The sequence below is a fragment of a genome, unplaced genomic scaffold (genome assembly GCF_019419815.1).
Source record: "Pyrus x bretschneideri cultivar Hongxiangsu unplaced genomic scaffold, Pyrus_bretschneideri_v1 Contig57, whole genome shotgun sequence".
Classification (NCBI taxonomy): Eukaryota; Viridiplantae; Streptophyta; class Magnoliopsida; order Rosales; family Rosaceae; genus Pyrus; species Pyrus x bretschneideri.
In genome coordinates this window covers 350,238-365,213 of record NW_025999795.1, presented here as the reverse complement: position 1 = coordinate 365,213, position 14,976 = coordinate 350,238, and the positions used below count along the sequence as shown (strand labels likewise).

The 14,976-nt window shown below is 37.1% G+C and overlaps 2 protein-coding genes across 2 annotated transcripts; one reads left to right on the top strand and one right to left on the bottom strand.

The window, feature by feature from the left end:
• Window positions 1-7,907: 7,907 nt before the first annotated feature.
• Window positions 7,908-9,465, top strand: LOC125471134 (CEN-like protein 1). Its single transcript, XM_048571219.1, has 4 exons — window positions 7,908-8,127; window positions 8,257-8,318; window positions 8,416-8,456; window positions 8,577-9,465. The coding sequence occupies exons 1-4, from the start codon at window positions 7,927-7,929 to the stop codon at window positions 8,792-8,794; spliced, it is 522 nt and encodes a 173-aa protein (XP_048427176.1). The 5' UTR covers window positions 7,908-7,926; the 3' UTR covers window positions 8,795-9,465.
• Window positions 9,466-9,903: 438 nt separating this feature from the next.
• On the bottom strand, window positions 9,904-13,330 carry LOC125471124 (E3 ubiquitin-protein ligase XBAT33-like). The gene is given in 12 exon segments (XM_048571166.1): window positions 9,904-10,334; window positions 10,337-10,747; window positions 10,916-10,988; window positions 10,990-11,008; window positions 11,201-11,344; window positions 11,418-11,464; window positions 11,550-11,608; window positions 11,701-11,861; window positions 12,229-12,413; window positions 12,578-12,649; window positions 12,984-13,043; window positions 13,150-13,330. Coding segments are annotated over 12 exon segments (1,536 nt in total). The 5' UTR covers window positions 13,327-13,330; the 3' UTR covers window positions 9,904-10,206.
• Window positions 13,331-14,976: the final 1,646 nt, after the last annotated feature.

The window sequence follows — 14,976 nt, the reverse complement described above, 5'->3', positions numbered from 1 at the left end:
AATTTATATTTTGATATTGGACATTCTAATCTTTTAAAACATATCAATTTTTCCTTACGTTCGTCTATTGCATTTTGTTCATCAATAGCTTTATTCTCGTTAAATAGAGTTGGAAAAAACTAACAAAAATGCTTGATTTGGCAAATAGATCGAGTTTGTCGTGTTCGTGTCATACTCGTTATCTTAACGGATCGTGTTGCGTTAAATTTGTTATCTTAACGTGTTCTTAACAGGTGATCTTATAACGACCTAACATATTAACGAGTCGTGTCGTTTCATGTCAGATTATCGGTCATATAAGAAATTATTAGGCCTAATGTCTAGGCCTGACAAGCGGGTCGTTTACGTGTCATGTCCGAATCGTTAACGGATTCTTAACAGGTCACCCAATAATAATCAGACACGTTAATAAGTTAACTTGAAATCTGTTATTTTCATATATTTTTACTTGTGACGAGTCATGTAAGAAATTATCGAACCTAATAAATGCAATAAATTTGACAATTGTGGGCAAATCAGCACGTTCATAAGATAAGAGAGCTCAAATTAAAAGTTGAGGGACAAATAGAAACAACATCACAAGTTGAGAAGACAATTGATCAATTTTACCATTTATTTATTGTTCATGGGGGCAAAGTTGATAAATATTTGTACCAATTTTACCATGTATTTATTGTTGATGGGGCAAAATTCATAAATATTGGTACCTTTGGTACGCTAGCATGCAATGTGGGGTCCACACGATTTGGGTGAGAAATACAAATAAAAGAAGTAAGAGGAGTGAGGTTGGAAACGCGAGTTGTGTGAGTGTCCTTACTCGTAGACGAGAAGGAGCTTTCTTTGCCGCTCAACGCCAAAAGGTGAAAGGATAAAATGTGACCCAACTTCTACTTTTTCATAGGGTTACAGATAAATTCAAATTTTTTTATTTGTTCAAAAATTGATTCGGTATCATCAGGCATGTCAATTTCTTGAACGATCTATTAATTTGACAAAAATATGCCAAACTTAGGTGCCAATAGTAAATGTAAATTTTTGAAAATATCAAGTATTTTTTTAATCAAGAAAAGAACAATAATTTCTCAAATTTCCAACATTGGTAATCCCAGAATCTCTTTGTTATGTGGAACAAGAAATGCCTAAATTTACTATGTTAGAGAAACAGTGGTAAATTGCATTGGAATCACCAAGTGGTACAGGTTGAACATTTATCCATCGTAACTCTCAACTAATGGTTCAGTGATTACTTGCTAATTTCATGTTTGTATGTTACGAGTCTAATTATTGACGTTAATGAATCAATAACCTATACCTTATAAGTTCAAATCGAATAACACCAGATTAAATTATGTGAGGTCAAAATACAAAGGGGCTTGAAATTTTGTGAGAGTACAGTTGACATGAAGTGAAGGGTAACCCTACCCCCAAAATTTTCTCCTAGACGCTACGGATAGGTGTGGTGCCTATGGAATGAACTGACCGAAAGGCCCTGGAGTGGATAGTGACTGAGTCACTGAGGCAGGTATGACATTGACATGGAGGATGGTTATTTTGGTCATTGTATTACGTGGGTGTTTTGAACTTTGGGGTGGGATGGTGATATATGATTAGACATGAAAGTTTGTAGGGGGAGGGGAGGGGGACTGGCCTGAGGCTGATCTGTCCCTTCGCAGGAAGCAAACCAAGAACACGAAGTTTTCTCTTTTTTGATGCCACACCCATGCACCTCACACATTTTATTACGTTCCAATTTCGACAGTACATTCAAAATCGATACGTAATACTCGATTGTACGGGATACAAGAGAACACATGCAAGAAATACTAAACTTAAACTCACCATATTTTCAAGGCAATGGGGTCTTTGTCACAAATATACAACCGTACAATAAAACTAACGTTGGTAGGCTGCCAAAAGATATATAATGAAAGATATAGGTATAACCTAAGCACTCCAAACTCTTTGACCTCTGACTGCTACCCCGAAAGGCTCCTTGTATCAACTAAGCTGTAACATGTACAATCGCCCCTACACCATGGAAATGGTGCACTTGGCAAATCAACAACCTAGATAAGTTGCAAAGCTCGTGTGAGTGATAATAATGCGACGTATGTAATAATCATAAAACAAGTCCATCGATCACAGTTTATAAATAGTATTCATAAAATCAACTTAATAAAATCTTAACAATTTAGTATAAATTCCGAAGGAGCCACACATACATCCAACGGCCTCTCTAAAACAAACCACAAAGGTTCTTAAGTATCTCGTTCATATTTGAAAATTAGAGCTAGAGTGACTCAATTCAAGTGAAGCCTACATCTTCTAAGCTTTCACATAATTTTTCTTCGATCCATACATACATTAAGCATCCACCTTTTTCAAGTCGTTTGATCATACTCAACAATAACCAGTCTCCAATATTGAGCCCGGTAGATCAAGCCCAACGTTCAGTTGTGCTACGGCATTCACTGAAAACTACAAATTATAGGGATGTGGAAAACTACAACAACAACAACTAAGCTTTTTCTTATTAAGTGTGATCGGCTGTATGAATCCTATAACGTCTCTCGGTTCTGTGTCATGTATTCCATTAGATCGAAATACTCTAAATCTTTTCTTATAAGTTTCTTCCAAAGTCTTTCTAAATCTTTTTCTATTATTTCGGTCCTAAATCTCTGTCCCATAGCCATATCTTTTAACCGGATAAAAAGGAAAAGGGAGGTAGGGGGGATCAGTTTGTTTTTTGTCTGCTGAAATAGGCTGGTACTGGCAGAAAGCTTTTACATCTGTCTTGTCTTATTGAAGCATTTGTTCTTGATGAAAATAATTACAGTGTATGGCATAGTTGGTGGTGGCAGTGCCAGTGTCCCAACAGACAACAGATTTCAGGCAAAAAATTCAGAGATCATGTTCATTGCTTATATCACTTGTGCAGAATCTTCTGCCACCAAAACTGTCAAACATTTGATCCCCTTTTTCTTTTGGACCAAAAAATTCAAAGCAAATTTTCCCACTCATTATTTGTCCATAGAATTTTTCTTTTTGTAGTTTGATGCAGAAACTTTTTGATGTCCAGATCACATTTATAAGTGATATTACTATTTCACATGTTATATTAAATAAATAAATTTTTTATGAGTACACAAACAATTGTATTTCATAATTTAAACTACACACATAACACCTTTTAATATTTGACAATTGTGTGTGTGGTTTTTCTTAAATTGACTAAATCAAGTGAAAATTTTACCATTTTCATAGATTTTTCCGTTATGATTCTTATATTCCATATTTTTAAATACATTTTACTCTCTTTGAATCCTACCTTCATGTCCTAACTTCTTTGATCTCAGTCATCCAGTAAAATCAAAGTACTTTTTTTGCGTGCCTTACGAAAAGTTGATTTCACTCGTCCAGTAAAATCAAAGTACCTTTTTAGCATAATTTCGTTTAAGATTCATATCATTAGGATTCGACATGAATAACAAAGTGTCGGTTGTTGACTACTTAATGCACTCCCCCACCTTTTTTATTCAGGTTTAGAATCAACAACGTAAAATAAACTTACACATGCAGAAGTTAAATTAAGTGAAAATTAAGAAACAAAAATAAGCATGAATGCATCGGATAATCTAATTGTGTGAAATAATCACTAGTCTTTAAACTTTTGATTAGTAGTGTAGCTAATGAATAGCCACGGCTGAACGCAGAAGATGAGAGGCAGATTACATCACCTATATATTGCCTGAAAATTGAAACCCTAGCAAGACGAGGTTCCTGAAGAAAGTACCCAAGCCATTAATGGCAGCAAGCAGTGAGGGAAAGTTTCGGGATGGCCACATGTCTAGTCTGCACTGCGCACTGCACTGCACCAGTCCATCGAACAAGAACAGTAATAACAAGAGCTGAGACGTGCACGTTTTGAGAGAGCTGATTAGAAGAGGAAACAAGAAGGATTTATTGCTAGACTTTGGGAAAATTTTAAGGGTTGGGATTGATGGAAAAAAGAAAAGCTTTCTTTTTGGTGTGCGTGAAGGAATTCCAAAAACGGAAGATTGAGAAAGATTTCTGAAGTGACTTTGCGTGAGAAAAGCAGGTGAGAAAACTCAATATGGCTATGCAATTCGGCATCACTTTTAGGGTTAAAGGCAGAGCGACTGGCAGTGCTTTTGCCAAAAGCTGCTCTTTTCCCCAACTGTTGAGGTGAGTTCTTACGTATCTGTGACTGTGAGACAACCGCAGATTTTATTGATTCCCTGCTCGAGTGGTTCTGGTTCTGGACGATGGACTGATGATAGGTTTTGATTTCTCACTGTGTGTGTTTCGTTGACGTGTTATTAGATCGTATGTGGATGTTTAATTTCGTATTATTGATGAGAGAAGATTAAACTATTTCTATTTGGGTTTGGCTGCCTACGGTTCACGGGATTAATACTTTTTTTCTTTCTTTTTTCCAAATACTTTATTTTTGAGAATTACAATTGTGATAGATGAATTCAAGTCCAAACAAATTACAAAATTATACATAAATAAAGTAAGACATAAAATAAGATAGAGTATAGACCCAAACAAAGAAGAGCTACAACTCAAGATATAAAAGGAGGCATACACAACCTTAGGCCCGTAGACAATAATAAAAAGAGTAACAACAAACACCCTAATCTCCAGCTACCAAATGCAGTCACCACCGCCACTTCCTCTGTGAGGAAGACATCGTTCCAAAATGAAAAGAGCACCCAAATGAAAAACTAGATCTGAAAGTGTTGCGCATTATCAATCTACAAATAACCAAAGCCTCCACAACCACACTTGCGAGGAAGGTCACAAAACGTAATAGGAGGAGGAAAGATGAGGGGAAGCAAGGGAGAGGTAAGAGAGTCTCACTGGAATATACGTTGTGTTTAAGTTTTACCAAGCTTAGTTCATTTTTTTTTTCTTAGTAATTTAGACGAATTTATTTTCTTCCTGTTTGTTATAATAAAAACGAATAATTGAATTTTTCGATTCATGCTTCTTGTTGGTTTACTATTACTAAAATCATTTTAATTCCTGACTTTATATATGTTTACGATCATGTAAGAAACGAAACAAAGAAATATGTGTCCATGTAATTCCAAGTCTGAAATATCAAGAACCAAAATAAAACTCCACGAGCCCTCACTTGCGGTCTTCTGCCCTTCAACAAGTGTTTGTAAGAGTTATGAAGGCCAACCAACCCAACCCAACCCAACCCAAGAGCTGGCCTGGGCCGAAGATCATGAACAATATGTCAAGCCCCTCAAGCGCCTGTCAGCATGTGAACCTATCCAATATTCAATTGTGACCAATTTCGGGTTGACTTGTATACATTGGACTTTACTGAGACTCTTCCGATCGTATTGGGACATCGTTGTTTTTCATTCGGATAGAAAATTCAATCCTCGAACACAACCTAAGATAAAACAACGTTAAAAGCGCTGATACCCTCGAAGACATATATATTCATGAAATGAGGGCATTTGCTGGTAATGCTAGAAAAATTAAATTTTTTGATAAAATTTTGTAAACTAAATGACATAGCATTACCTTTGCGTTGCATGTATACTTCATTTTCACAATAAGTTTGAAGCGGAGCAAGAATTGATGCAACTAATTATTAATTCAAGTGACATATTGAGCATTCTTGCATTTGTAACAGTTAAAAAAAAAGAGAAAATGTGGTGTTTAATTAACTTTTTATTCATAATGATTAAAGGCTAATGAGATTCTATTCTTTTGTTTTAGAGTTTAAATCTTCTGCACTCGGTTTCTATTGGCTTCTCTATAGCCTCTATCATCGATTGACGTGTGTTGATAAATTTAATCTTCCTTAATTTTGTTGTCATAAATTTAGTGAGTGTAATCAATTATAAAGGTCATAGAGAAGTCACACACAAAATTGGTGCAGGAGATTTAATCTTTTCGTTTTTATAGAAGCTAATCCTACTACTCCCAGACATGGAATCAACGTCCAAGAAAAAGACACGTGTTAAAAAAAGGAAAATGTGGTGTTTAATTAACTTTATATTCATATAGATTAAAGGCTAATGAGATTCTATTCTTTCGTTTTAGAGTTTAAATCTTCTGCACTCTGTTTCTATTGGCCTCTCTATAGCCTCTGTCATTGATTGACGTATGTTGACAAATTTAATCCTCCTTAAGTTTGTTGTCATAAATTTAGTAAGTGTAATCAATTATAGATGCCATAGAGAAGTCACACACTACTACTCCCAGACATGGAATCAACGTCCAAGAAAAAGATACGTGTTAAAAAGGGGAAAATGTGGTGTTTAATTAACTTTTTATTCATAGAGATTAAAGGCTAATGAGATTATATTCTTTCGTTTTAGAGTTTAAATCTTTTGCACTCGGTTTCTATTGGTTTCTCTATAGCCTCTATAATTGATTTACGTGTGTTGGTAAATTTAATCCTCCTTAAGTTTGTTGTCATAAATTTAATAAGTGCAATCAATTATAGATGTTATAGAGAAGTCACACATAAAACAGGTGCAGAAGATTTAATCTTTTCGTTTTTATAGAAGCCATTCCTACAACTCCCAGACATGGAATCAACGTCCAACAAAAAGACACGTGGACATAATTCACCAGAAAAGTGAGGCTCCCCAAAAGATGTGAAACGTGTCAAATGCCGAGGACAGAAAGACTCAGATTTGCCCTAATTTGTGCTGATGATTGGAGAAATTGCGAGGAGCATGACAGCAGTCAATTGCAAGAATAAAATGAGTTAAAATGAAAGCGTCTTGAGGTTTTGTAATCGAATGAGGTGTCAAGTTTGGAGTGGTTGATTCCCATTCATGCATCGTAGACCATCGGACAAGTGGTTGCCATCTTCCAAATTCCTTCGGTTTTTGTCTTTTTAGATCTTTGCCGTTACAATATATAAAGTTGTGCTTAAAGAAGGGACTGGCATTTTGCAGGTAATGTTTAGTGTCGAAGTCACACCATCAAGTGATATTACAAATTTATTTAAGTTATATATATATATAACATGCGTATAAACTGAACTTGAGGACCATGACGGATAATAATACTCTGCATTAATACTATACACGTGAAGTTGTAACATCATATGAAGGTATGATCCGCAAGAGAGGTTCTCCAATATAAGAAAGTTTTAGTCTCAATAACGTCACTGTGCAACAACACAAAATGCACTGCATGTCCAATGAACGATGTGACACGTGTGGTGTTGATGAGAGGAGAGAATTTCTTAGTCGACAGCCAGAGCTATAGTATTTGGAAAGGGAGAGATAAGAGTGCAGCTGCATCGTTGAACACCCATACCGTTGGTTGCCAGAGATTCTAAATTGTAACACTTTTTCCAGGCTTGTTGATAAGAGATTGGAAAGAAAGGATGTGCATACAGAGAATTATCAAGCACCTGTAAAAGATGAATTCCCATTTTCTCAAGATATGTTTTTTAAGTAGAAAAAGGTTATATTCTTCGTTCTACATTAGATAGGGAGAGACACCAATATATGTAACTTTATGCTTTCAGAGGGATCTCTTTGCTCAAACTCAACAAAGTACTCATCCTTCTAATGGCTTCTTACCATATCTATCAAAGATAGCTCGAATTTGAAAGCTTATTTCACATGTCCTTTCCCCGAATAGAAATTTTAAGACCACATCGGGAATCAAACTCGGAACATCAGATGCCTGAATAAATGCTTTTAATCAATTAATCTATAAACTTCTTGCTCCAGAACAGTAATTAATTAAGGAATATTAACTAATATTAGTTAATTTATGCTTCCTGCTGGGCTGTTCTTGTGCCTATAAAAGCCAACGTAGTCTCGCTTCCAATGCATTGCATCAACTTTCTAGCAGAAATTAAGATAACACATCTTCTGTACTCTTTTCACTCCGTTTCTTTTTGTATACATGTCGAGGACGATAGAGCCATTGACTGTAGGAAGAGTGATAGGAGAAGTTGTCGACATCTTCACCCCAAGTGTGAAACTGAATGTAGTTTACAATCCAAACAAGCAAGTTGCTAATGGACATGAGCTCATGCCTTCTGTCATTGCTGCAAAACCTCGCGTCGACATCGGCGGTGACGATATGAGGACTGCTTATACCTTAGTAAGTTAATTTCACCAATGATTTGTGATTGCTTATTTGCTGCGGCAAGATAATATGATACATTGATAGTACTAGTGTGATATAACTAACTTTTTTTTTTTTTTTTTCGGATCATAACTTCTGATGAAGCTAATGACAGACCCTGATTATCCAGGCCCCAGCGATCCATACCTGAAAGAACATCTCCACTGGTTTGTATATTTTACTTGTCATACAAGCTCACATACTACAGTTTTACATATATATTGTACCTTAATTATTTAACTTTCACAAAACTATATATTGCAGGATGGTCACAGACATTCCTGGGACCACTGATGTCTCATTTGGTAAGTAACTACGTCATTCCCGACATGAGTAATACATTGATATATATATATAGGGTTTAGGGCTAAATGAAGATTTGTTCTTAGCTAAATATAATATTTTGGGTTTTATATAATTAACAGGAAAAGAAACTGTGGAGTATGAAACTCCAAAGCCGGTCGTAGGCATTCACAGGTACGTGTTCTTGCTATTCAAGCAGAGAGGAAGACAAACAGTGAGAGCTCCAGCTTCCAGGGACAATTTCAACACCAGAAAATTCTCGCAGGAGAACGATCTTGGGCTGCCTGTGGCTGCCGTCTATTTCAATGCACAACGAGAAACTGCTGCTAGAAGAAGATGATGATTAATTACTACTGCATATAAATAAGATTAAAAATGTCATAAGAAGATTGGAGACTTTATCTCCTGCTGTGCTGGTCTTCCCTATAGCGTGCAGGGAGGGCATGCATATGATGGTACGTATTAGGGTTTGTTATTTTGTACGCACATAGGTAACAACTTACTAGGTTGTACCAGGTTTCTGGGACAGTAGTAGGTCCCATATGTCGCTTTTTGGTTATCTGTTGATTGTTGATTGGTGATACGGCTCATGTAGCTAGGCATCATAGCTACGTGTCACCGTGCTATTGGGACGTGATATGCATATAGGTAATTGGTCGTTTCTAAATTCTAATGTAATGGGTCCCGACTACTAATGTAATGTGATACTCATAGTATAATTCTTCTAGCGTTACTCAAAACCCTTTCATCAAGCAAAAGAGCATGCTGATTTGAAAATAACCAAGTTCGTTAGAATGATGTGTTTGAATTATGCAGATCAAAATTGACTTTCTTTACTTAGAGAAAACTAGTACAATGTAAGAACAATTCAAAGAGAAAGTCCAAAACATGCAAGCAAAACACCAATCCACATAAATAAAAAAAATTACATTAAAAAAGGCCCAAAACAGCTCATAGCAACACAAAGAAAGAAAAAAACAGAGATTTGAAAAAGTAAAGCAACCACCTCTATCAAGTTAGCTCCACAATCACAAAGTTGCCACCATCTAGAATAAAGACCCAACAAACCAAACGAACAGACAGAAAATGAGGATAGACAAGCGCCCATGCTATGAACACTCCCATAATCCGACCGAATAGTGCAAGTTGCACTTTAAAAACTATCAACTACCAAAGTGTGTCACCGGAAGAGATCCTTGAGTAGACACCCAATGAGCTGAGAAGCAGGGTAAATAGTTGAAAAATTTACGGTGACAAACGATTTAGAGAAGAAAAATGCATAAAGAGTTGTTTGGTGCACAATCTCTCTCAAAGAATGGAATTGGTTCAAAATTTGGAGGAGTTTTACGATTTAGGTGCACAACCTAATTAGGTTTAAATTTGAAATCAAGGTTTCGAAAAACATCCTAATTAGTCGGTCCAAACCAAGTTAAATAAAAAGGAAAGATGTAGCGAAATGATCTTTTTTCTTCTTTTCTTTGTTCACGTTCAATTACAATCAATGTTATTCCAAACATACAAATTTTACAGCCGCCGTGAATACCACATGAGAACATTACACTGTGCTGCCAACACCCAAATCCACCATGTAGCTCGCCGAACAAAAACCGGAGGCAAACACGGGTTTGCATAATTTCATACACTTCACGGCCAGAAGGGATCAAACAAACCGCGTTCGACAATGCTGATGTGAAATCAAAAATTCCTTTTGACTGAGATACATGAGAAGGCACACCATCGTGATCAAACTCGTTAAGCATTTATTTCAGCATTGCACTGATGCTCCCTACTGCAGCTCCTTCTGCTCCAAAACATGTTTGAACATGTTGTTTTTCCAAGTCTCGGCCCTTCCATCTTGTCCTGGTCTGCTGATGTTGCTTGGGCCGCCTGGGCAATTCATCTTGGGTTTCTGCCTCCCGGGTTTCAAATGAGGGGCATGGTCCATCATTGCACGTGCACAAAGGAATGGTGACAGAAGGAAATGGACTGCATGTGACTGGACAGAGCATATCCGAAGAAACTGAAGCCACACGGTTCTTTCGGATCTCTGGTGCACAAGCTGGAGAAAGACGCTCTGGGTCACGAGGGTGAAGTATACAAGGGGTACAAAGGCCAAGTGACATCTGCAATCTATTTTCCTTTGCTGGGGAGCCAGGCAATTTGACAAAGGAGATGATACCGTGCCTACAAAGCGGGCATGGAATGGACCCAGGTGGGCCCACCGTTTCCGAAGGTATGTTGCTCGTTGAGCAAAGATAGAGTGCGCATCTTACACAAAGCTCATGCTTACAGCCTGAAGGTACAAGTAAACAAAGGATGAGTATATCTTGTACATAAAAAAACTGAATTTCTATAATCTAGACACTTAATATGACACTCATTCAGCTATACTATGGGAAAGGGTAGTTTGTAAAGTATCAGGAAAACATAAGACATGAAAAATAACCACTACGGGACAAACCTTCTGCAGCTACCGAACATGGTCTTTCCAGACAGACAGCACAAGTATCTGTGTCGTCGGTTGATGTTGTCACTAGACTTAAATCCACATTCCCTGCAGTAAATTCCAAAGAACTTGAGTCTATGTGGTGGCACTAATACACATGGTAAAACTTTCTTAACTAAGGATTCGAATTTGTCTATGAGTATGTCGCATCCTTTGGGTGAAACTCTCGACACCAAGCACAAGATATCCAGAAACTTGACATGTGTTAGCATCTATAGATGTACTTGGTTGAAGAGTTACCTCGCTATATTCAGTATGCTCATGAGAGGCAAGGATAGGTAATTAGATAGGGGGAATGCTGGTATTGTCGAGTCAGAATTGGGTGCTAGAAGTGGTTCAAGCCAGTGGCGCCCCCACATTCGGGCAACATCAACTGGAAGCCACCTGAAAGAATATGCTTCACATTAATCATTTCAATAGTAACTGAACATTATTGTGAAAACCAAAAGACCCATACCCAGTGCAGTTTAAAGTCGTCTTGCTGGCACCTCTTGCAAGGAGGATCTGAAAAAATACTGGACACCATCAGTTTAAATCCCAAGAGAGAGAAACTAATTTACACACGCCGTCAAAACAAAAAAGTTCTTGCCTGACAGCACTTTAAGTTACCCCCACAAGCAGCATAATGCAGTGGAGAACTTCCAGCTCCTACAAAGAATAAACTTCCACTTCAGTTTGAAGCAGGATGGGAAAGCAAAATTCCTTTGGTTAATGTACTGGTTACTAAACAAAAAGCAAACCTATCAAATCCATAGAAGTCCCGTAATGAAACGTCACAGCAGACACATTTGCTTGAAGATCAAGTAGGAGCTGTACGCAATCAAAATATCCATTCAATGCAGCCATATGGAGAGCAGTGATACCACAATCCGCTACCTTATTTACAAGTTTGGATAGAGCACTGCACTGGAATAGAATGGATAAATACCAAGAAATATATGTGTAGATCAAATGATTCTGTACAATCTAAAGTCACCCGGTAAGCATAACCTATCCGATAACGGTTTGTTTGAAACCTAAACAAATATAAATATCCAGGCGATATAACTCCAGCAAGAATTTGGATGGGCTAAACAGAGTTTGCATCTATTAACATAGTGCACGGAAAACTTCATGCAGAAAAAGAATTTAGTGACTTAGCTGCTTTGAATCCGTAGAAATGGAAAGCAATCCCATATCATTACTCTTTTCCATTATTGCTCCAATCATGAAAGAATTTACATTCATAATAGATCTTCTTGACAAAGAAAACAGAAGCTACCACATACCTTTGCTCATTTTTGTTCACGGCATTTGCACTATCACCTCTGTCGCTATCTGTCTGAGTGGTCAGAGATTCATAAGGAGCACTTGGAACAAAGTCAGCCACGACTAGTCTTATACATCTTACATGCCCATTTACAGCAGCAAAATGAAGAGCAGTCCTGCCAGTAAGATAGTCTGCTCTTGCAACCTAGTACAAAGAAAAATACTATGATTAAATATTGGATCGCGAATCAAATTTTTTTTCCAAAGCATAACTGATATATCTAGCTTCTACTATGAAAGATTAATTACTCAAATATTAGAATCCAGTTAAATAGCAACCAAAAAAAAAAAACGAGAATCAAAACTTACATTGCATCTGAAGAGCATGAGGGTCTGTACAACTTCCCAGTGTCCATATCGGCACGCTTGCATCAATGCTGTCTTTAAACACAGAAATCAAATAACTTAATCAACATTCGTATCAAACTCGATATGAAAATTCCGTTGCACATAAAGGAAAATATCCCAGCTGCGTTTAGAATGAAATCTGTCGCCTTAACAAACTTAGGCATGAAATTAGTTCAATCCCCCATGAGCTTCAATTTTTTCGATAAGATGGTTCGATTTATGCGAAAAAGAAACCAATCACCAACCTTTCTAACCAGATCTATACCCAAATGCCAAATTTACTCTAATGGGGATCCAAAAACACAAATTTAATTACTGTCTGACAAACAATCAAAATTTAAATGAGAAAAAAAACCAACTTTCGTACCTGCCCGCAGTAATTCCTGGAATTGGCATCAGCTCCATTCTCCAGCAACAAAGAAACAATCTGAATCAAACCCAGAAAAGAAAACCCAAATCATAAATCGGATAACCAATAATAAAAAAAAAAACAACCCAGGAATGGAAAGAGGAAGAGAAGACGGAAAAAGCACCTCGTTGTGGCCTTTAGCGGCGGCGAAATGGAGAGGGGAGTTGAGGCCGCCGAAGGTGGAGTATTTGGCAAGGCAAGGATTGCAATCCAAGAGCATCTTGGCCTCGACTACATCGCCGTCTCTCGCCGCCGAAACCAGCCGTTCGCCGGAGGCAGAGCACCCGAATGAATTGCCCATTTCTTTCCTCTCTCAACCTCCGCCTCTATCTCTCTCTACCTATAAATACGAAAGCGTGTGGAATTTGGAAAATAAATTGAAAAAGAAAAGGATAATTTAGGTCAACCGTCGTGGAAGAACGACAAATGGGATGGAAAAATGGAGGATTTTTGGACTTGGGGGTTTGACTTTGTTGGGGAGTAGTGTGCTGGTTTTGACAGACAAATCAATGGAGATGAGAAGGAATGGCGGTGGTGTGGTGGTGGGCCTTGGGCCTACTCAAAAATATATGAAATGTGATTTTATCTAATAATTTTCTTTTTAATCCGTTAATCATCGACAACTGTCGTTCACGAGATATAGATCGATAATATCTTTGTATAGAGTGGAGATTTAGATTGATTTTTGTCAGCATCAATGATACGTTTACTCACTTGAAATATAGATCGATTATTATCAACATCATTGACACGTTTACTCACTTGGATTCACTCATAAATTGAGAAGGTCAGTGAAATAATTTGATCAATTGAGTTTTTCGGTTTTAAGGTAAATTACGCATTGAAAGGAAAAAAAAATGTATCAAATAAATTTTAAGGAACATGTTTATAGAGAAGTTAGTTTTCATGCATATGCTATTTTTTGTAGATGCTATTTCTTCTATTGGTTACAATGTTGACAATATTTGTATTTGGGGTAGGACGCATGATGAGGCATGCCAAGCATTTGTTTTTTACTATTTCGGTTCTGGGTGTTCTCGGAGATTCTCCCCTTTTTTTTTTTTTTTTAAGTTTTTTTCTTTCCGAATGTTTTCGTGTAAAAGTCATAAATTAGAATAATAAATTAAAAAAATACAATATATGGCTCGTTTACTTATTAATAATGAGTGTAAAAAAGAAAGCGAATGGTTCTCTACAAATTTCTCGATTAAATTTTTCGAAATTCTTGGTTGTGAAGAATGAAGATTGATTTGAACTTCATTTGTAACTAATTTTACATTTAATCTAACAGAATGTATCGTTCGATAAAAACAAAAAAAAAAAAAAAGTGGCAAAAGTGATCAGGTGGTCCGCGAATGCACATCATGCCAACTAGATGATTTTTGCAGAAAAAGGACACGTGGGACACACTCACTACAACGACTGCCGGTTAGTAAAAACCGATCGGGTGAGATCGGACGGTTGAGGGACGAGGGCATTCATAAGCAAGGGAGTGGGGATCGCTTTCACGTGAGAAAGGTGTGAGTGTAAGACTTAAGATTTTTCTCATCAATTAACGCCGACGCGTACGCAAGGAATTAGGTGAAAGTTTGGTCTAGATGTGGGCCCAGTTGCGCTTGTGGGCTTCTCCCTCTATAAGAGAACTTGCAAGACATGAGTACACTGTAACGTCTTGTACTGTTATAATGCTAAATGTTATTGTTTTTCAGCATATCGTTATATTTTTGGCATTGAACATCTTGATGACAGGTAAACCCGTCTCATAGAAGTTTCTCTCATGGGCCATAGATTGAAGAGGATTGCTCTACAAACACAATTTTCTTGGCAAAGTGTCTTTACAATATTTGTGGTTGAAAAACTAGGTTATATTTCACTTTCAACAAAATATTGTGTATTGTTTACATTAAGTTGAACACATACAAATTTTGATTACCAAACTCGACGACGAGGA